The sequence below is a fragment of the Phalacrocorax aristotelis genome, chromosome 6, assembly GCF_949628215.1.
Source record: "Phalacrocorax aristotelis chromosome 6, bGulAri2.1, whole genome shotgun sequence".
Taxonomy (NCBI): domain Eukaryota; kingdom Metazoa; phylum Chordata; class Aves; order Suliformes; family Phalacrocoracidae; genus Phalacrocorax; species Phalacrocorax aristotelis.
Window position 1 is genome coordinate 37,325,336 of NC_134281.1, and position 23,120 is coordinate 37,348,455.

Below are 23,120 nucleotides of genomic sequence, written 5' to 3' on the forward strand. Positions count from 1 at the left end.
GATGAGAAAAAGCATTTTAATAAAATATCAATGTATTTTTTCCCATTATAAAATGCTTATAAAATACTACTACGATTAATCTGATTTGCACATTTGTATAATATTTCTACATATAAACAAAATGCATATAGAACTTTCCCCCACAACTTTAATGGTACATCACTGATAGATAGTAGCAAAGCTATGTTTCTCTATGCTGGACACCTGCTTGAAGTTCCATTAAGCATAGATTAGCTCATAAAACTTCTACTTCTCATTATTTTAAAGGCACCAAAAGAATCATTTTCAACATTGCCAAATCACATTCCCATTATCTTTAATTGTTACAATTTTGAGTAATTATGTTATTTGCAATTTTGAAATTCTACATCCTGTTGTACCTGGTAGACTGCCAGAACCGCTGCTTCCCTGGAAAATGAGAAACAACTTTACCTGGGCAGACCAGGTACCCTGTATTTGACAAGCGGTTCAATGCTATGCAATAGTACAGATGTCACGTTATATGTAAGAACACTGGTCTCCCTATAAAATCATTTCTATAGATAAAATGAACTTCTAAAAATAAGAGAGCATTCACGAATATTGTAAACACACCGCACGTTAATACATGAATACTTAATAGACTTTTAACACAAGTCTGCAAGCTCGTAGGCATGCAATACTCTCAGTGAGTTAAACAGAATCCAGGATAAATAAGACATAACCAGAGAGCATGAGAAAAGAAACTCACACACAGTGGTATCAGTTCCATTTTCTGTCATATTTACAGAACAGCTACCTTTAACAGTGACCGCATGCTACAGAACTATCCACAATCACTATTTAAGAGCCTATGATATATATGTAATAAGTGTGGTAAACTAAATAGTACCAGTATAAATTACTCCTTACTCACAAATTACACACCTTCTCATGGCTCTTAGAATTTTATCACAAAGAACATAACTAAGATGGTAATAGCTTGGTTAATATTAGTTGTTTGAGATTAGAAGGGGGCTGGGAAGGAAATAAAGCCTGAAATATTTTTACTGTATTTCACACCCATATGTAACAATACCACACACTTTGTTCTTCAGTGCAGTGTAAATCCATGGACATACTTCCAATACATTTCTTAAAAGCTTTAGTGTGTGCTGTGGACAGACCTTAAAATTTCAAATTTATATATTTCAGGAAATGTGCTAACTGCAACTGAAAAAGCCCAGTATGCAGAAACTTATGTTTTCCCTGATAGGAAAAGGAAACCTGTTAGGGGAAACTCTGGCTGGTAGGGAAGCCAAGTCTACTTTTGTGCAGTGAGTCCAGTGAAGGGTTATGTTTTCTTTGTAACACCTCTGTTCTCAATACGCAGCTGGCAAGGCTTTAGAAACAGATCCTAATCCTTCAGGTAAAGAAAGAGAACAGCAGAAATCTGAACGCAGTTATAGTTATGCATTTTCTAGCAACCTTACTTTGCTATCCTTACAAATGCTCAACTACTGGTTCTTAAGAAAAAAAAATTTTAAAAAATCATGAATTTACCCTTGCCAAAGAGACACAGAGGCAATAATTTATTTTAGAGACACTGTATTAATGTCTTTATCACACTTTACTATGCACTGTACTGGCTATTTATCGTAACTACATCAACCTCTTAACGCTCAGAGACACTTTTACTGTCAACAATACCGTGCATTAATTAAGTTGTGATATTATTGCATTTACTTTTCAATATATTCTTACATAAACATAAAATTTACTTCAGTGCACCTGTGTAAGGCCACTCACTGCTTACAGGCATGAACACTGCAAGCCCTTGTAAAGCACCCATCATAACAGCACCTAGAACACCCGATCTTTGAGTTTTCTTCCAGCTAGGACTCCTGTTCTATTATCTTCTGAAATCGTGTTAACCTGGTTTTATGTGTCGCTGAAACACAGCATAGATAGGCAAACAAAATTGTTCACCACAGCGTTCAGAGTACCTGCAAATGTCAGAGCTATTGAACAGTTTTACCAGCATAGAATTACAGCAGAACACTGCTCTAGCGTTTTGTCCAAGTCAAAGGACAAGGTAGGTATAAATCTAAAAGTATTTTTATAACACTGGACACACAAATGGGTTAGATATCTCAAAGCTTTCCAGCCTTTTGCTATTATTTCTACATTAGTAGTGTACATCACCCCAGCATATTTTGCTGTAGAATACCCTAAAATCTTATCTGATCATTCATTTTTCATAATGAACATTTATGAACAGCGTTCTATAAAAATAAATGTTCCTACTTCAATAAAATATTAACCACATTTCTTTCTTGTATCTGTGATCTCAACTCCCCTCTTACTGTGAAAAGAAAAATTAAACGCAATTTTTAAGTCTATGCATAAAAAGGTCAAATTCATTATTTGAAATTAACGAACCCTAGCAGAAAGCCAAGGGAGATTTTTCTTTCATACAGCAAGGCATGCTGACTAGAGTACTCATACAAGAATTTCTTCTCTTAGCAGAATCAGGTTGATAATACACTTGCATGTCTTCATGTAACAAAACCGCCAAGAAAAACAATGTAAAAGCAAACTATTTGAACTTAGTTTAAAAATGTCAGTTTCCTTTCTGAGCTGAAAGACTGGAAAAAGAATTGCTTTAAGCCTTACAACCGCAGACATGAAGTTAATATAATTTCAACATGCCTCTTAAACGTGAAAAATTAAGGAAATCAAAACAAGTGCTCCGTTACATTATATGGCATGAAACCAAAGGCCACTAAGACCTGTCCTCTGTTTCTTTTCCACATAGTCTTCAGTTCTTCAAAAGCACAATTTAATTGCAAAAGTTTGTCAATATTTTTAATTATACTGTTCTTACTGCAACAAAATATTACAATAATCTATTGAAAAGCAAAAAAAAATCCCTTTATATTTTATGTATCTGCTAATTGCTATTAATTCAGCATAATAAAGAATCGCTACCTTTGTTGTTTTCATAAATAATTAAGAGGACATTTTTGTGTGTATACATACAACGAATCTCTGCATTCAAAAGTAAACAAAAACACATGGTGTTTGTTCATCATAAAGACAGCTATCAGGTAGTATTTTAGATTCTCAATTGAAAGAGCAAGTTATAAGCTCTTATTATTTTGTAACATCCTCAAGGCTCAAGCAACATTTTTGTCCTCTTATATCACAGGCTGATTTTGCAAGTACATGTGGATTTATTTGGACTACTTTATTAGATTTATCCATAGATGAATATTCCCATGATAGAGGCTTTACATCTTTATCCAGTACATCATATTAGCTAAAGCACTGTATATGGCACTTGTGTATATGATAGCTAAAAACCAGGAGCATTACAGGTAAAAGAATCTTCTTAGCTTGTCCCGTTGCCAAATCTTGCAAAATTATTTAATCTCGGCGTAGCACAGAAAAATTAGTCTATGTACAGATAAATCATCCAGCAGAAAAATGTCCATCGACATCTGTTGCATTGGGTAACAATTTCTTTCAAGTCAGTACAGAAATGCAGTGTCTGCAAAAAATAGTTTTGAAATGGCTGAATTTAACACAGGAGACCTGCAATATATTACTCCTAACTCAAAGCTGTCACACTAATACATACCTTAACAACCGGTCAAATCAAAATTGAAGTCCATTACTAGAAAGACCATACCATCATACTTGTATTCATAAAATTATTTATGAGCAGTGCATTTCATAATCAATTAGCTGTCTTACAAAAATGTCAAAAGGTTATCAATGAAACCCCTTCACAGCAGATAGAAGAGGGGAGAAACAGGGCTTTAATTTTTAATTTTAATGTATTTAGAAACCTAAACGTCAAATAAAAATAATTTAGGTTCTCAAACTATGAAACCATTATTGGTTTCTTGTTTATTTTTCTTTAATTGTACACATTGTTGCTGCATTCCTCATGTTTGAGGAACAAACATACAAGACAAACATAAAACCTCCAGCAACATGGAAGAATTTCTCTAAAGTTGCCACAAAACATTTCTCCCATAATAAAGAAAAATATCAAAACACGCAATATTGTTTCAATAGATATGTGTTCTCTGGTTAAGAATACAGTGGTCTTCATTTAAAAGTACAGCCGCTGCCTGTCACGAAAGCAAGAGCCGAAGATATTTCATGGTTAATTAAAAACGTACTTAGCATTTTCTTTTAATCCAAATGAGCCACAAGGCAGGAGCTCAGACTTTTATTCAAAGTCATGCACAACCCTTGTTGCCGTAAGTAGACTTCCACCTCACTGGTGCTTCTACTATAGGTCTGATAAAACTTTTACATTCATGAGTCAAAGGTTAAATAAAGGAGAGGAAATGTTTTCTGTCAAATAGTCAGGTAACCACTAACAGTCCTGAACTATCAGCAGGAATCTAACTTCTAGTAATCAAATAAAACTAAGGAAACTGCCTTTCCGTAGCTAAATGTCTAATGTCTAGGGGCTACTTTTCTGTCTGGAAAATTGACACAAAATGTGTAAAATTGAAACATTCTGCTTCTAAGGGATTTGCCTAAAGGAAGAGCGAGAAAGCTTCAAGCATGGTCTGAACTGAAGTAGTACAAAGGCTTACAACATAAACATGTCTTCCTTATTAGAGCATTTCATTTAGAAACATAGGTGACAATTTTACAGTCATAAAATTAATAAAATCTAAGACTGAGCATTTTAAGGATGCATTTTGTGTTCCTCTGGATACATAAGGACAACCTCAGAGTCCATGAACAGTTTAAAGATTTTTATCAAAACAAATTTCAGTCAAATTATTTGCACTTTGTACTAAAATTGTTCAGGTAATTCAAAAACAATTCCATGTAATCCCAGAAAGTGTTATTCCTACTTCAAACAGCAATAAAACAATACCCACAAGTATTAAGTCTTCTATTATTCAAAAGCAAACACTGAGTATTCAAAAATGAACATTCACTTTACGTTACTGTGCCACTTCAATTGTCAACTAGCAAAATTATTATTTAGGTTAAAACATAAAAGTAAAACTAGAATTAAAGGTCCAGTATAGTATATGAGCACAACCAGATATATTACAATATTCCTACAGTGCTGCATTAGCTCAAGAGTTTGTGGAGAGGGAGGAGGTGACACAGCAGGATTCACACCAACAGCTTCACAAAGCAGCCATGCAGTTTAAAGAAAAAAAAAAAAAAAAGTCTTGCAAAGGAGTTCCACAAAACTTCCAGAGAATAATCCAATATTTATTTTATCATCTTACTATGGTTTTGCACTTACTTGCACTTTGAATTTGGCAACTGCAGTCAAGCTCTACATGACCATTTTAAACAATACTGTACCACAATTAAGCTCTTTAAACAAAAATGCCGGAGATAGCTAGGGGGATTTTTATTTCACTAAATAAACATACAGACTACTTGAACAAAACATTCTCATTTGGGAGAAAACTCTGTTTGCACTATTCACATACATGTGTATATAAAACATTAAAAAAACATAAAACTTTTAGAAAAATTTTATATACACAAGTATATTTTCTCTTTCAAACTATCCAAATTAAAGCAGGACCATGTGGCTGCAAATTCAGAGATTATTTCCTTTAATTAGTGTTTCAGGTGAAGAATAAATTAGAGAGAGAAGTCCCATAAACTACAAGACTTTAATCTTAGAAGTAGCTTTAGGTTGTTTGTGTAAAACCTGAGGACAAGCAGCCTTTTCTTCAGTTTTCAGTTAAGAATCACATTCAGGAGTTCAAATCCTATCTCTTCACCTGCCCTGGCACAGGTTAACACATGGCCTGGTACCATACGCAAGAGACTTTCACAAGAGAACAGTTGTGTCCTGTTCCCCACTCATCAGCCTACCCAAATTTCTGTAGTATTTCCTTCTCATCACTTTGACTGGCTCGTTCCTGCTCTTTTCAAAGATTCTTACTTAGATTTTAGTTAGTTATGACCATTTCATTTAGCTAATTTTTCTGTGACTATCTCTAGTTGCCAGATCATTGACTAATCTTTAGCTGATATATGTCTGCAGGAAAATGTTAAAAGAAATACCCAACTTTACACCAGCTGAGAATTTGCATCCTTTGCTTTGCAGCACTACACACAGGATTTAAACGTGCATACTCAAGTGTGCATAACTGATTAAACATTTGTTATTATAGCATTTGAAGGCAGACAATGTTAGGAGTACAAGCAAAAAATTTTGCTTCTAGTTTGATGAGGGAAGGAAAAGTTAACTCAGAGAAAAGAGCTAAAAGCATACACATACATTTTCTCTCTGGGCCTTAACAAGATATATCAACAAAAGGTATCACAGAAAAAAGGGTTAAGAATTATACACGCCAAAACCCTAATTAATTTCCACAATAAAATCTTTTCCTTTCCTTTTGCTCTTTTCATTATATGGTACTTACTATTATTTTTCATAATAATTATAGCAAATACGTATTTTAAAATTACTTGTCCAAAGAAGCCCAGTGTACTGGCTCTCAACATTAGTTTTGAATCTGTTTAAAAGCTCACAGAGGTCTCGATTTGGTATTTCCAATAATTTTAAGCACTACTCTACAAGTTTCTATGTTATCTGTTGTTCTTGTTTTCTCCTCTCTGCGCATTCTTTTACTGATGTTCTTTTACAGCTCAACGTTGGGTTTGTTCCTCTACTCATGTGGTCTATATTAGTGATACCTTCCATGACTGCCTGACCTCCGTGTTGTCCACATACCTGATATTCTACTTTTCTCCATAAGCTTCCTAGCTTACTCTCCAAAATCACAGACTCACAGAATGGTAGGGGTTGGAAGGGACCTCTGGAGATCAGCTTCTCCAACACCCCTGCTTGAGCACATACACCTAGAACAGGGGGCACAGGAACGTGCCCAGGCTGGTATTGAATGTCTCCAGGGAAGGAGACTCCACAACCTCCCTGGGCAGCCTGTGCCACTGCTCTGTCACCCTCACAGGAAAGAAGTTTCTTCTCATATTGAGGTGGAAGTTCCTGTGTTCCAGCTTGTGCCCACTGCCACTCATCCTCTCATTGGGCACCACTGAAAAGAGTCTAGACCCATCATCCTTACACACACCCTTCAGATATTTATAGGTATTTATGAAATCCCCCCTCAGTCTTCTCTTCTCCAGGCTAAACAAACCTAAGTCTCTCAGCCTTTCCTCATAAGGGAGATGCTCCAGTCCCCTGATCATCTTCGTAGCTCTCCGCTGGACTTGCTCAAGCAGTTCTGCATCCTTCTTGAACTGGGGGGCCCAGAACTGGACACAGTACTCCAAACGCGGTCTCACTAGGGCAGACTAGAGGGGGAGGATTACCTCCCTTGACCTGCTGGCCACACTCCTTTTAATGCACCCCAGGATATTGTTGGCCACGAGGGCACGTTGCTGGCTCAGGGTCACCTTGCTCCCCACCAGCACTCCCAGGTCCTTCTCAACAGAGCTGCTTTCCAGCAGGTCAGCCCCCAGCTGGTACTGGTGCATGGGGTTGTTCCTCCCCAGGTGCAGGACCTTGCATTTGCTCTTGTTGAATTTCATCAGGTTCCCCTCAGCCCAGCTCTCCAGCTTGTCCAGGTCTCGCTGAATGGCAGCACACCCTTCTGCTGTACCAGCCACTCCTCCCAGCTTGGTGTCATCAGAAAACTTGCTGAGGGAGCACTCTGACCCTTCGTCCAGGTCATTGATGAATATGTTGAACAGGACTGGACCCAGCGCAGACCCCTGGGGAACACCACTAGTGACAGGCCTCCATCCAGACTCTGCCCCATTGATCACAACACTCTGAGCTCTGTTGTTGAGCCAGTTCTCTGGGCACCTCACTGTCCTCTCATCAAACCAACACTTCCTTAGCTTGCCTGTGAGGATGCTATGGGAGATAGGGTCAAATGCCTTACTGAAGTCAAGATAGACAACATTCACTGCTCCCCCTTCGTTGACCCAGCCAGTCATGCCATCATAGAAGGCTATCAGGTTGGTCAAGCATGGTCTTCCCTTGGTGAATCCACGCTGACTATTTTTTATAACCTTCTTTTCCTCTACATGCCTGGAGATGACCTCCAGAATGTACTGCTCCATCACATTTCCAGGGATGGAGGTGAAGCTGACTGGCCTATAGTTTCCCAGGTCCTCCTCCTTGCCCTTTTTGATGACTGGAGTGACATTTGCTTTCCTCCAGTCCTCAGGCACCTCTCCTGTCCTCCAGGACCTTTCAAAGATCACAGAATCACAGGTTGGAAGGGACCTCAGGGGTCATCTAGTCCAACCTGTCTAGGAAGACCACAGTCTAGACAAGATGGCCCAGCACCCTGTCCAGACAAATCTTAAAAGTATCCAACGTGACCAAGTCAAACACTTCCCTGGGGAGATTATTCCAATCATCCACTGTCCTCACCATGAAACATTTCCCTCTTGTGTCCAATCAGAATCTCCCCAACAGCAATTTGTGTCCATTCCCCCTTGTCCTCTCCATGTGACTCCTTGCAAAAAGGGAGTCTCCATCTTCTTTGTAGCTGCCCCTTAAGTACTGGTACATGGTGATGAGATCCCCTCTGAGCCTCCTTTTCTCAAGGCTGAACAAACCCAGCTCTCCCAGCCTATCCTCATATGGCAGGCTTCCCAGTCCTTTGATCATCTTGGTGGCCCTTCTCTGGACCCCTTCCAGACCGTCCACATTGTTTTTGTATAGTGGGGACCAGAACTGTACACAGTACCCCAGGTGTGGCCTGACAAGCGCTGAGTAGAGTGGGATAATGACTTCTTTCTCTCTGCTGGCGATGCCCTTTTTGATGCAACCCAGCATCCTGTTGGCCTTCTTGGCCGCAGCAGCACACTGTTCACTCATGTGGAGCTTTGTGTCCACCAGGACCCCCAGGTCCCTTTCCACAGAGCTGCTCTCCAGCCAGGTGGATCCCAGGCTGTGCTGCACTCCTGGATTATGTTTTCCCAGGTGCCTGACCTTACACTTCTCCTTGTTGAACTTCATAAGGTTCTTGCTGGCCCACTCTTCCAGCCTATACAAATCTTCCTGCACAGCAACTCCCCCTTCCAGAGCGTCTACTTCCCCACTCAGTTTGGTGTCATCAACAAACTTCATCAGGCCATTATCCAGGTCACTTATGAATATGTTGAATGACACTGGGCCCAATATCGATCCCTGGGGCTCCCACTAGTGACAGGTTGCCAGTTTGAAAAAGCTATTTACCACCACCCTTTGGGTGCGGCCTGTCAGCCAGTTCCCCACCCACTGCACAGACCACTTGTCTAGGCCATAACACATTAATTTCTCCAGGAGGAGACTGTGGGGGACTGTATCAAAGGCCTTGGAGAAATCCAGGTAGAAAACGTCCACCGCCCGCCCCATGTCAACCAGGCAGGTCACTTTGTCATAGAAATCCACCAGGTTTGTCAAGCACTATCTGCCTTTAGTGAAGCCATGTTGGCTTTTCCCTGTCACGGGCTTCATCTGACTTGTGATGGCCCCCAGGATGATTCGTTCCATAACTTTCCCAGGGATTGAAGTGAGGCTGATGGGCCTATAGTTACCCGGATCCTCCCTCAAGCCCTTCTTGTACATAAAGGTAACATTTGCCTTCCTCCAGTCCTCTGGGACATCCCCTGTTCTCCATGACTTCTCAAAGATTATGTAGAGTGGCCTCGCAATGATGTCAGCCAGCTCTCTCAACACTCTCGGGTGGATGGCATCAGGGCCCATTGATTTGTAGTGGTCAAGCTCCTGTAATAATTCACATATTAACTCTTCCTTCACTGATGGTGCATCTATGTTTGGATCAACCAGGAAAGATGATGGAGAGTGGCTCAGCAAGAACATCCGCCATCTCCCCCAGCACTCATGGGTGCATCCCATATCAGGGCCCATGGATTTGTGAGGATCCAGTTTGCATAAGGGATCTCTGACCCAATCTTCCTCAACCAAAGGGCAGTCTTCCTTTCTCCAGATTTGTCTATCTCTCTTCTCAGGGCTGAGATGCCTGAGGGCAAGTCTTAGCAGTAAAGACCAAAGGAAAAAAGGCATTCAGTAACTCCGCCTTCTCTGCATCCTGTGTCACCAGGGCCCCTTCCTTGTTCAGCAGTGGGCCCACTGTATCCCTAGACTTCCTTTTACTGCTGATTATTTAAAGAAGACTTTCTTGTTATCCTTGATATCTCTTGCCAGATTTAGTTCCAACAGGCCTTGGCCTTCCTCGTTGCATCTCTGCACACCCTGACAACATTCCTGTATTACTCCCAAGTGGACAGTCCCTTTTTCCACATACTGTGAACCTCCTTCTTTCATTTGTGTTTCTCTAGAAGCTTTTTGCTCATCCATGTGGGTCTCCCAGTTCCCCTGCCTGACTTCTTCCTCCTTGCGATGCACTGATCTTGAGCTTGGATGACGTGGTCCTTGATTACGGACCAGCTCTCTTGGACCCGCCTGCCTTCTAGAGCCCTAGCCCACGGGATTCCTCCAAGCAGGTCTTTGAAGAGGCCAAAGTTAGCTCTCCTGAAGCCCAAGATTGTAACCTGACTCACAGCCACGCTTCTACCTCGCAGTATCCTAAACTCGACCATCTCATGGTCACTGCAGCCAAGGCTACCCCCAGCTCTCAGATCCTCAGCCAGCCCTTCCTTGTTTGTTAGGATAAGGTCGAGCAGCACGTCTTGCCTTGTTGGTTCCTCCACCACTTGCATCAAAAAGTTGGTTCCTGCAGAGCATCGAGGACTTCTAGATCGTGCATGGCTTGCCATGTTGCTTTTCCAGCAAATATTAGGGCCTGTGATTGTGAGGCTACTTCCAGCTCTCTGTAGAAGGCTTCATCAACTTCCTCTTCTTGATCAGGTGGCCTGTAGTAAACACCCACAACAGTGTCACCCATATTTGGCTGTCCCTTAATTTTTACCCACAAGCTCTCAACCTGTTCTCCTTCCACTCCAAGGCAGAGCTCAATGCGTTCCAGTTGCTCCCTCACATAAAGAGCAACTCCCCCACCTCGCCTTGCTGGTCTGTCTTTCCTGAAAAGCCTGTAGCCATCCATGACCACATTCCAGTCATGCAAGCTATCCCACCATGTCTCTGTGACTGCAATCAGATTATGGCCCTGCGACCACACACAGACCTCTAGTTCCTCCTGTTTATTCCCCATGCTGCATGCGTTGGTTTACAGGCATTTCAGAGAGGTGCTTGAGCAGGTTTCCCCAGAGGGCTGTACAAGGACCCACTATAGCCATGCAAACCCTTGAGGTGGTTGGTCTCCTGGTTGTCATCGCGTGAGGTCGCTACAGCACCTTTATCACTGCTCTGGTCATCCTGCCTTATTCCCCCATTGTATGTGATGGCATTAGCATTGCCACTTTGGCCCCACCCCGAGTTCCTCATTTTAAAGCCCTCAATTCTCCAAGTTGACCCTCTACTGCCAATGGGTTTGGCTCTTTGGCAGCACATGGCCCCTCTTTCGCCTTGTTTGGGGATTCTCGCTTTTAAGGCAATTATACTTCAATCTTCTTGTTCTCATGTGCTGCTGAACTGGATGTTCTCATTTCTTCTATGGACATTACAGGCTGCTAGGCTCTTAAATTAAGTGGCAAATTTGCCTTTTAATTAAAGCACTCTGCCTTTTAATTAATTTAATTAAGGGGTTTTAGGACAGCTAAACAATTGTTTTTTCATTACCAAAACAATTAGCTTACAGAAGCAGAAAGAAAAAGCAGAAGGAGGAACAAAGTACTTCACTGGGGCAATTTCTCCATCATCAATATCTCTTCTGCAATGAAGCAGCTCTTTATTGAGAATTATCTGGCTCTGGCATGTCTTAGCTTAGATATAGTCTGGCCAAAGAACATGGAAGACACCCCAAAAACAAGATTTTCCAAGAAGAAGAATACAGAATAGTGCACTTTATTGTTAAATTGACTGAACAGTCAAAGATCTCATGAGAAAGTAAAAACATCCACAAAATACTCAAAGCCTCTAAAGCTGCAGTGTATTGTTCTCTGCTTTTAAGCAGAGATTTCATGTTATTTAAATAGAATTATTTAGCCTCACACAGGAATACCATCACATGGGACTTGGGACCTTTTTTCATGTGAAATCAATTATAACACTGTTGTAGAGAAATGATACCCTGATAGAAAAGTATAACGCGTTATCAGAAGATTTTCAAAAGAGAGTTTTTTTCTTATATTTTTCTTATACACTCCTTGACTCAATTTTTCTTACACTGACTTACCTTAGAATACAGAGGCAGACCTTGCCTCCTGATGTCAAACGGCAAAATCCGAACCTTTGCTTACTTTCAATGTCGGTGAGCACGAAGGTAAAATGCTGTCCTACTTGGTTTTGGGACACCCTGAAAAATTAGATACAGAGCGTAAAACCACTAAATGACATGAAAGACAAGCATTTAAGTCATTGGCCTCAAGCATTTTCATGTTCAAGCCTCCCTATCCTTCTCTCCCTTCCCACCCTCCAGGTTGCCTCCTGCGCCTCATTCCTTCCCCTCGGCACAGAAGAGCCCAAATCCTTCCTTCAGCCATGCTTCCAGCTGCCACCCCAGCCCCACACTCCAACTGATGTGCTCCACAGGATCTGGCCCCCCATCTGAATGGACGGGGCATTTCCTAAGGACTTCTCCTAAGTAAAGCCTAAGCAGAGGCAGCACTAGCCTGCCACAGCTTGTTGGCTTTGAGTACAGCTCAACAGTGGAAAATGGTAACCAAAATTTTTTGTAGAATTTTAAACCTTTGTTAAATGTCATAATACAGGCCTGGCTTAAGACAGCCATTAGAAAACTAGCTTTCTTTCCCCCTCTCTCCCCACCTTCAGAACAGCTTCGCTGGTTAAACCCATAGACTTTCCACACACAGCTTTCTCCCTTTTTTGCACAACACACTGCCCAACAAACAACTTTTTGCTAAGTTCATTTTCCAGTGCAACCTTGTTTGGTTCTGGAAATGCAAAAGTGAGAAAACAATCAAGAACAAACAGCACAAGACCTAAAATAATACGTAATAATATCTTCAAGACTGTATCAAACCATACACTCACTTGAGACAGAATGCATTTACACAAAATTTCCCTGCCTCATGTTCCAAGTCCTCTCATCCCAAACTCTGCTCAGCCAGCGTTCCCTCAGCAGTGGAGGCTAATCTATTGTGTTCTCAGTTTCTACCTCCCATCCAGTGTCACCACTGACTCTTCATACTCCCATGACTCCCAACCTCCATTCCTGACTCCCCACGTTCTGCCTGACAGTATGAACCTTTTCCCAATTTCTTTTTAAGAAGAAATGGCATCTTCACTGCCACGATGTGTCTCTTGTCTCCTTTATGCTCTCGAGTGAGGCGCCTTTCTCTCTTGTAAAATTTGTCAGCTTCAGAGGATCTATGAGAGCATGGGACAGACCCACTTTTCAGTGTGGCCAAACTTCAGTGACCTTCACAAAAATTGCAAAACATATCCATTGTAAGCATTTTAGAACACCAATAAACTGAATAAATAACCAATTTATTTATAAATGTAAGCCTTACAGAAACAATAAACCAATAAACTAAATCTCCCAGAGAGAACCAGCTTTAGGTAGACTTGCCATTTTCAGCCAGGAGAGGTAATGTGTGGCATAGAATGAATCATGGACTGGTTTGGGTTGGAAGGGACTTTTAAAGATTTAATCAAAACCAAATGAAAACAAAGTTATTATGGGGAATATGTGGAGATTTGAAACTGTAAAATGTAGCAGCTCTGGCCATAATTCCATTGTCCTCTGTTCTCTTCCCATTCTTACATGACCTTCTACAGCAGAATACCTAAGCACCTGCTAGTAAGCACTATGATGAATATGTGTCATGTATGGTTCATTCTTAGATATCAAGCAGAAAAGTAATTCCTGCAGAAGCTGAGAACCATCACAGATCTCAGTCTTCCAATCTAAGAGCACAAATTTTTTTTTTTTTTTAATTTATCCCCAGTAATATGGGTTGGGGTTTTTTCTTGTGGGGTTTTTTTTTCTTTTAAAATCTCACCCAAAATAAAATATAAAAATTTTCTCCCAAGAAAGAAGAATATTATCAAAGGGCAAGAGAAGGTACATGGGACACACGTACATTACGCTGCTTAATATGTGCATGACAAAAGCTTATAGATCAGTTATGTGATACCACCATGGAGTCTCCCATTCATTTAAATTTAGTCTAGCCCCTTGTGACCATCCAGTGACTAGGCTGAAACAAAAGCCTGTGCAGAGCATATATGACATTACCAGATTCCTCTAGTCCAATATAAATCACTGGAAATCCATGATAATTAATGGACTTTTTTCAGTTAGGTAATTAAACTCAAATCATCAAGACAAGCATTTTCCCCACTTGTCTTCAATAGACTGGAACAACCTAGTGTGCTCTTTAAACACAGTAAACGCTTGACAGCTTTCACTAGATCCTACATTTTTCAGGTTCTGTGTAGCTAGCATGCTGGCCTGTATGTTATGCCTGATACAACAGAAAGCCATCAATAACAATGTGTTATTATTCCCCTATCAATGATGCAATTCTCTATTTCACATCTTTGCATTTTCCTCTTTATTGCTGAGAGCAGATCACCACTGAAATGTGCAGTATGGTTTCAGTACCCGCTGCACACTGTGGCCGGCGGCTTACGCAGTAATTTGGCGGTAGCTGGTCAGTCCGTAGCACTAGTCACGCACCATGCACAGCAACCTCAGCTGCCTCCTGCTCCCAGCCCCTCTCCACTCTGCTGTGTCCCACCATCAGGCTCGGAGCTTTCTACAGCCACAACTGGCTTTTTCTTACACTGCAAAACACCTGGCATGGTTAGGCTGGGGTCTCTCGGCACCATCTTAACCCAAAGAGATCATTAATAATTCACAAAAAGCTGTTGCTAATAGATGCCTGTCTATGCAGGCGCTGCTTTTAATGTACTGTGTACATGTATGTCAGGCAAATGACTGCTCCATTACTGCTTGAAAACAATCCCTTAACCCAAAAAATTCACATCAGTAAGGATCTCTTGTTTTCAGTTTTTTCCCCTCCTCCCTTCCCAAAAGCTGAGTATGAGATGGGAAAATAACAGGTATTGCAATTAAAGCTTACGTTAAAACGTCACTACATAAGACCATTTCAAAAATGAGATTTAAATTCTAATATTCTCTATTAAAATAGCCCAGCCAATTTATGACAGCTCAGCAGGAGGCAATTCCAGTGCCATCTCACCACCTCCAACTCAGTGTCTTCCCTTTGCTTCTTTAAGAGAGAGAACTCCATGTTTCGACAGCCAGTGTAAAAACGGCCCAGCTTGAAAACTGCTTCCCACAGAGTTTAGAAAGAGATGTAAGCAGCATGTTAGTTTTTCAAATTGAGAAATACTCCAAGGCTAAAAATGAATCTCCACAAAGAACCCAAAAGTTTGTATTGGGTCCCATTTGCTTCAAAGGAAAGGCTAACAGAAGCCAGTGACCATCCACCTGGACCATGTTTTCTGATACGAGTTCAAAATACTGAATTAATTCTGGGTTTCTAATTTGAAAACTCCACTTAAAATCTGGGGGCAGCAAGAATGCTTGGCTTTTTTTACCCCTCTTCAGCACAATTAAAACTGACTACATGTAAGCCTTACGGCAACAAACAAATGACGACTGGGGATTTCAATATATCAATAGATAACCACAATGCATAAACTAGACACATAAAACATTCAAGAAGTGCAAGCATTACAGATTTGACATATAAATTGCATGCACCATCATGTGGACAAACGTTGGCTATGTGACTTGGGGCTTGAACCTCTCTGTTTCACTGTGGGACATTCAGGTTGCTCAGAGGTCAAGTGTCACCTTCAGAGGCAGGCAGCAGCTCCTGGCACTGCTACTGAACCACACAGTAATGATGCCTTTCAAGTTTTCCTTAACATGAAAATCAACACAATAAAAACACAATCATTAAATACCAGAATTCCCTACACAAAATGTTATCTAGACTTTCTATCAGAGCGCAGGATCAACTGGCCGAGCTTCAAAAACCTTCTGCAAAATGCTGGTCTGGTTGGCTATTTAAAGAGAGCATGACCTACTCACTGTGTAGTGATAGCAGGCACGAATCACTCCCAACCGTCGCTCACCTTCTCCTCACTCATTCCTCTGCCTTGCTTTTGACTTACTTTCAACTCCTGCCCTGCATGCTTACATTTAATCTTGGTTTAACAATAATAAATCACTAATAGCAAAGAAGGTGTGTAAATACTTATTAACCCTGCAGACTACAATGGGCTCTTTCAAAGTTATTACAGTTCACTACAGGAATAAAAGTAGTTTTTAAAAATTTCTAAGTACATATCTACACAATGCAGAAATGGTTCTTGCGTACCCATGGAGGAGGTAAAGAGTCATTTTAAAGATTTCTGTTTACATCTATTGTTCAGGCCTCATTTTAAGGCCACCTTGATAGAGGTGATTGAGGCAGGAATTAAACCTCTTCTTCGCATGAAAAACAGCATGTCTAATCATTGAATTTATCTCTTTTTCTCAAAAATAATTGTTCCTCTTCCAAATTAATCTGTTTAGGACACAGAAGGTGTTTGAAAATATTTTTTCTTCAAAATTTAGGAATTTCTAAAGGGTTTTGGATTTCAGAAAGATTTCTCAGAAAGTTCATTTTTTCAGCAAGTTTCAAAAAATGAAAGACTTTATGCATGGAAATACAGATTTTGGTGACTTATTTTTAAAAGAAAACACCATTACTGGTATCATTAATTATAAGGTGTCACATACACATACTTGACTAATGTAACTGAAGTATACAATTCTGATTAAAGCTTGGGCAGCTGCTACCTAAACCTGAAAATTTCAAGTGTATTTCATCTCCCAGTCTGATGCTGAAAAGCAAACCCCACCAGTCATTCACCCTAATTCTCCCCAGATTAGAGAACAGATTAGAAACCGTTTCAAGCAGGGATTTGAAAAACAGATGTTAAGATAGTGGTACAAGCTGATGGACAGACTGAGTAACCCTAGGTTGGGCCATCTCTTTCAACTACTTCCTATGCCCAAATCTAAGCTTCAGGGACTATTTTTCTCCACTTCCAAGCCCACTCAGTGATCCATGAGTCCACAGCTCAGGCTCCCTGTGTGGAGAGCTCCTCTGCTCCACCTGAGCTATCTGACTTGACCTCTGCCTCCCAGAAACACCAACACCTTACATATCAGAAAGAAAAGAGTTGGAAGAAAACCGCAGAAGCTACCATGAAATAAGGAAATTCCCACAAATAAAAAGCATTTGGGTGTCATGGCTCAGCTGGCAACTAAGCCCCACCCAGCTGCTCACTCACTCCCCTCCTCCAGTGGGATGGGGGAGAGAATCGGAAGGGTAAAAGTGAGGAAACTCGTGGGTTGAGATAAAGACAGTTCAATAGGTAAAGCAAAAGCTGCACACAGAAGCAAAGCAGAACAAGGAATTTATTCACTACTTCCCATCAACAGGCAGGTGTTCAGCCATCTCCAGGAAAGCAGGGCTCCACCATGCGTAATGTTTACTTGGAAGACAGTCGCCATCACTCCAAACGTCCCCCCTTTCCTCCTCCTTCCCCAGCTGTATACACTGAGCATGATGTCATATGCTATGGAATATCCCTTTGGTCAGCTGCAGTCAGCTGTCCCCTCCCAGCTTCTTGTGCATCTCCAGCCTTCTCAGTCACAAGAAGCTGAAAAGTCCATGACTTAGTGTAAACACTACTTAACACACTGAGTTAAGTAGTTAGTTGTTGCTATGATCATTACTGTCATACTAAATCCAAAATACAGCACTATACGAGCTACTAGGAAGAAATATAACTCTATCCCAGCCAAAACCAGGACATTGGGGTTATGTTTTCAAAACAACATAAGCATTAAAAGCACAACTAGTTAGCAAAGAGTCTCACTGGGTATATTTAAGTAGCAACACAAGCCTTCTCTATCTAGGGGCCCTGGGTCTGTCGGAGCACAGCACGGCTCCCTCGGTGTGCCCAGGCTTCCTCTCAGACAGGTCCACTCCTGCACACACATGCAAACCAAATAACCCACATTCAAAACCAATAGTTACACTCTTCCACAGTGCACAGTTCATGCTGCAACCTGCCCTTACAGAGACTTCTCTCTTACACATGTATTTGATATTACATATGCACATACCATAACACAATGAGATAAAGGATGGAAAGAAATTATATAAAACTACTGCTGCGTTTTTGAGTTCACAATCCACCTTGCAAACTGACTGGAATGACTGAAGTAGACAGAAAATGCTATAGTTTATTTATCTTCACCTGTAGAGCTTGAAATATGTTCTCAATTATTCACTTTTCGTTTTCAACTATTTACTTTGAAGGCAAAAACTTTTGGGTAAGATATCTTATAATTGCCTTTCACAAGATCTGCAAATCCAATGATCTCTCCAGCCACTGTTTTGCACTTGTCTTGATCATATCTGTCATTCTGCACACAGACCTCTACCAGAAATACCAACAGAGACAGCATTAGCCAGGAACAGAGGAGTGAAAGTTATGTCACTCCTGCCGTCATTACTCATTGACGCTAATAGTTTATGATTTAAATAACGTACACAGGAATTCTCATACTTCAGCAATATTCTACTGCTAATGAGAAATATTCTACAGTATCAGCAGTAGAGCCACTTCTTACACTCCAAAATACAACATTTCCCAGTGATTGGGTGAGCGCAGCAGGGGAAATTAATGAGGTACATATCATTGTCTCCATGCTGGTCCTACGGGCAGTTTCCAAAATGCCTTAGCTAAAAAGCCATGCATGCTACACTTTGAGCAGAAGACATGCATCCTGAAAGGGAAAAGACAGAGAAATGGAAGGAGTGAGGGGAAGTATTAACAGCAGAAACAAATGAGATTTAAACCACAGATAAAATTGAGGGGTCAAGCAGTGACGTAGCACAACTTAGGACTGAATTTGAAATGGGGCCCAAAGGAACAAGAGGAGACATTGCATGCTTACAAGCCAGCATCCAGCTAAATAACTGATGGATGTAGAGATCGAGGTGTGGGCTCTCTGCAGTTATACCTGAGTTTTGGGCTGAGAGCAAAAATACAGAAGACCGCTGGAGAAAGAAAAGTAAAGAAAACCATGCAGAATTTGCATAAGTGATTCAAGGAACAAAAGAAAGGACAAGGTATTTTCTTCTGATGTATTAGTATTAGTTTAGCAAACATTAAAAGGAAATTAAAATCTCCATGTTCTCAAATGTAAAATCCTCCTATTCTGTATGAAAAGAAACAAAGAAAGGAATTTTGCAGCAAAGAAAAGGGAACTTATTGATAAATACCTACAAGCAAGCTGTTAAAATGTTACACAGTTGTGCCATTTATTAAGCCTAAAATAATTTATTCACAAAAGAAAAGACACAGGTTCTTGGAGAGAATGCTCAAGAACTTCTATGATGCAATTCATTTCTTAACCCCTTCAAAATAAAATGTAAGCCATAACAAGCAGTAATGAAATTATGTGCTTGCTTTCAATAAAAGATTGTATATAAAACTCAAAAGTTTAAGTCATGGTCAAAACATTAAACCATTGTGCCTTTTTTGGCTTGACTTTCCATTTAAATTTAATGGGAGTTACCCATAGATCTTTTAAACACCATTCACTTTTGATAGTTCAAATGAGTAGACTACAGCTATTTATAGCATCTGCATAAAAGATAAAGTATGGTGAGATTATATAAGAGGCAAACAGTATGAACCAAATCTAGATCTCTATGATCGCTGTAGCACAGCGAATAACACAACATCAAATCCATGTTCTCATTTCATTAACTTTTCAATTAATTCACTAATTAACACAGGTGAGGTGGAGCACATTTATGGCTAGACAAAAACTAAAATGCTTGTCATTTCCTAAATGTCCATTGGAAAAAAAGCCATATGAAAAGGAGCTACAGCAGTGTTTTTCTCAACACTTTATCAGCCTAAATTTCAAAACAAAAAATAAAACTAAGACAGCAGATGACAACTGAACAGTTTTCTTTAAAAAAAAGTGGTAAAATATGTCTACACTATAGAAAATGCTTGAACTGAGTAGTAACTGGTACATACACTGCACAGCCACTAAGCTGTTCCCACAAAGAGCTTGCCAGCAGTCACCTGCTTTCTTGAACAAGCTTCCAGAACTTCTGTCCTTTTCCCCACAATAGCTCTACCCCTCCTCCTTGTCCATGCTCTTTTATACTCTCCTGATGTCTCACTGCCTTTCGTTCTCCCACAAATCCCCTAAAACTCAGCTCCCCACTACACAAGGAGCTGCAAGTGCGGTGGCTGATTTTAAAGATATGATGGTACTACCTAAGCAGTCAGCAGGCCAGACCAAACGCATCCATTTTGTTCCCCTTATCAGTCTACCTCAGCTTCCAAGGGCCTCTCCTTCCTCTGTCCAACTGCCAATGTTTATGAAATCCATAGAAATTTTGCACCTTTGAGATCACTGCTTTACAGTCAAGTATGAGGCCAAGAGTCAAAAAGCATGTCTGGGAGTGGGGCACAGGAGAGCATTAACAGACAAACATGTCATAACTTTTTTCTTTTCTTTTTTTTCCTTGTTTTTTTCCCCCCTTTGGTTATTCAGTTATTCATACATACCTAGCTATACTATAAATTCATATCTTCCCACAGTTTACTGATTAAGCTTGTCCATCTCATACAAGCATCTAAGTGTCTTCTCAGTGGCTCAACAGCAATAGTTAATGCAAGATGAGTTACTTGAAAATAATTATTTGCTGCCACTGATTATCTTCTTGCCACTGGATGGCAGCAACAGAACCTCACCTTTTTCTGATATCCTCAAATTTTATTTCCATTATTCACCTTCATTACCAATTTTGAACAGAATTCTGTACATATCTTAAGCACATTAAAGACATTAATGCGTTAAAGCCAACACTGACAACTGTATTAGGTAAGTCATTAAAACTGCTTAAAGGACAGTGAGCTTAATCAGTTCAAAACCCAAACAACTTAATTAAATTCAACTATAAAAGACTAAATCAACCTAGTTTACTTCAGGGAAGTTGTGCTTATGAAGATCTTTATTTTGCCAATGTGCTTCTCATCTTTTCAGTCTCCATCTACAACTGATGCCAACGTTGTTTTGAAGCGGGCTCAGCCTGCATACTGCCTGGGTGTATCTTTCATTAATTATGCAAATCAACCTTCAAATTCAATCTTTGCTGATTTGGACAATATGAGTTTTCCAAACTGAGTGAGTAGAACTGATTAATTTAATTACCATTAATCATTTTGACAAGCCTAAATATTTTAATTAATAACAATGTTTTATATGAACAATTTAAATGACTGGCGGCATTACATGGAAGCCACACCATAAAGATAAGGGCTAATTAATTATAAATTATGGTCCTGATTCTTCTCTGAGAAAAGCCAATTGCATATTCAGTTACTTCAAAGAAATTAAGACTTCAACTGCGTAGAACTCAAACAACATGTTTTCAGTACTGCTCGTTGAGTTTTTATATCCCGGTGCACTGTAATGTTTTTTTTATGATGCTTGCCATTTGAAGGAAACTATGTTCTATCCTTATATTAACACAGATGGTGTTTACAATCATAATGGACAAAACTGGGAGCTGGAACATAGCTCTACCTTGAAAGAGATATCCCTAAAATTCTGTAAAGGTTGCATTTTGCCGTGATAATTTCCTACCAGTGATTTCATTCTTACTTGAACATAAAGGATGTGCTCTTCTCATCTGCAGGTACAAGTTTAGGGAGTAAAATACTCCTCCTTTTCTTTAAATCTTTCTTTGCAATTATGCTAAATTTCAATTTCTGTGAAATATTTTTAAATAAGCGATAACTGTAACACATACCTTTCAACATCAAAAGGAAAGCAGAACTTTGGAACGCTGTTCAGCACTTCCTGCAAATACAAGAAAAAGTTAGGATTTTGAAAAGGCTTTTATCTGTATTTTCTAGCAACTGCCCTACAGCTTTCTTCTAAAAAACTATTGAAAAATACTCATAACAATAAATGCAAGGAATATATGATTGCAAAATAATACAGCACACGTTCCTGGACTGAAATAATTGATTATTAAAAAGGAATTAAGTTTGTGCTTTGGCAGATTGCAAAGACAATACCATAGAAGCCCCAGGAGGGAAAGGCCTGGCCTGAAGGGTATTAACACCCTTCACATCCCCGCTGGGATTCCCTTCAACAAGGCCATATGGATTTTACAAGAAGCACCACACCATATGGGTAAGCCACGTCTGCTGCTACTTGTACCACAGACTAGCCACAGGGACTTCTGACAGATCCTGGCTCAAAAATACAAATGTTGTTTCAATTAAAATGCAGGCAGAGAAGAGGGAATGAAGTTGGCAGCAGAATGAATTACAGAGAGGTATAACAACTCTATACATGTTCCATAGTCAAATGCTGAAAATTGTGGAAATCGTCTGCTGGTCCAAAGGAGAAATTTATATGATTAACCCTTCGGGTTTCACAAGCAAGCCTTGCTATTAATAAAGGGAAGTGGGGGGAAATCCACGGGATCTACATTTGTACCATAATATGAAAGGATAATGTCAGTCTTTCTTGAAGAATTTTATTTAAGAAGCCATTTAGTGGCAAATAAAATGTGTTAATTAAAATATAAAAATGCTCTCAAACTAGTCAACATTTTTCTTAAAAATATATATATATAAAAAAAAAAAAAACACAAAACCAAAAACACAACAGATCAGTTAGCAGCAAATATTAAACAATGACCTTACAAGATTCCCAGAAAACCAGGTTTAATTTCCTTGCTCCCAACTGGGAAAACAAACCCTCTGTGAAATGCTAAGAAGAGACAGTCGACGTCAAAACAGTTGGTCAGAAAAGCTACAGAATTCCCTTTCTGTAGCAGACTAACAGTAACAGATACAGTGCTGTACATGTGAGCTATCCCACAAGGTGTGTATTTTCAGAAAAATGTATATTGATTGCAAATTTCCAGAGCTGCACATGGGGGCTTAAGAACTTGATCGAAGACGTTGGCACCCTCCAGCTTGAACTCACTGTTTACTACATGTTGAACAGTCAACTCCCATTAGGAGAAATTACGTATTT

The 23,120-nt window shown here is 40.0% G+C and overlaps 1 protein-coding gene across 4 annotated transcripts in view; it reads right to left on the reverse strand.

Annotated features, from left to right (window-relative positions):
* The window catches only part of DENND1B (DENN domain containing 1B), a 169,885-nt gene that overhangs the window by 83,161 nt on the left and 63,604 nt on the right, over positions 1 to 23,120 (reverse strand). For all 4 annotated transcript variants that reach the window (XM_075097220.1, XM_075097222.1, XM_075097221.1 and 1 more), the window contains exons 4-5: positions 21,877 to 21,926; positions 12,207 to 12,326 (exon numbers count right to left, since the gene is read on the reverse strand). In XM_075097220.1, coding sequence (XP_074953321.1) covers positions 12,207 to 12,326; positions 21,877 to 21,926 — 170 coding nt within the window. The remainder of the gene's footprint in view (positions 1 to 12,206; positions 12,327 to 21,876; positions 21,927 to 23,120) is intronic.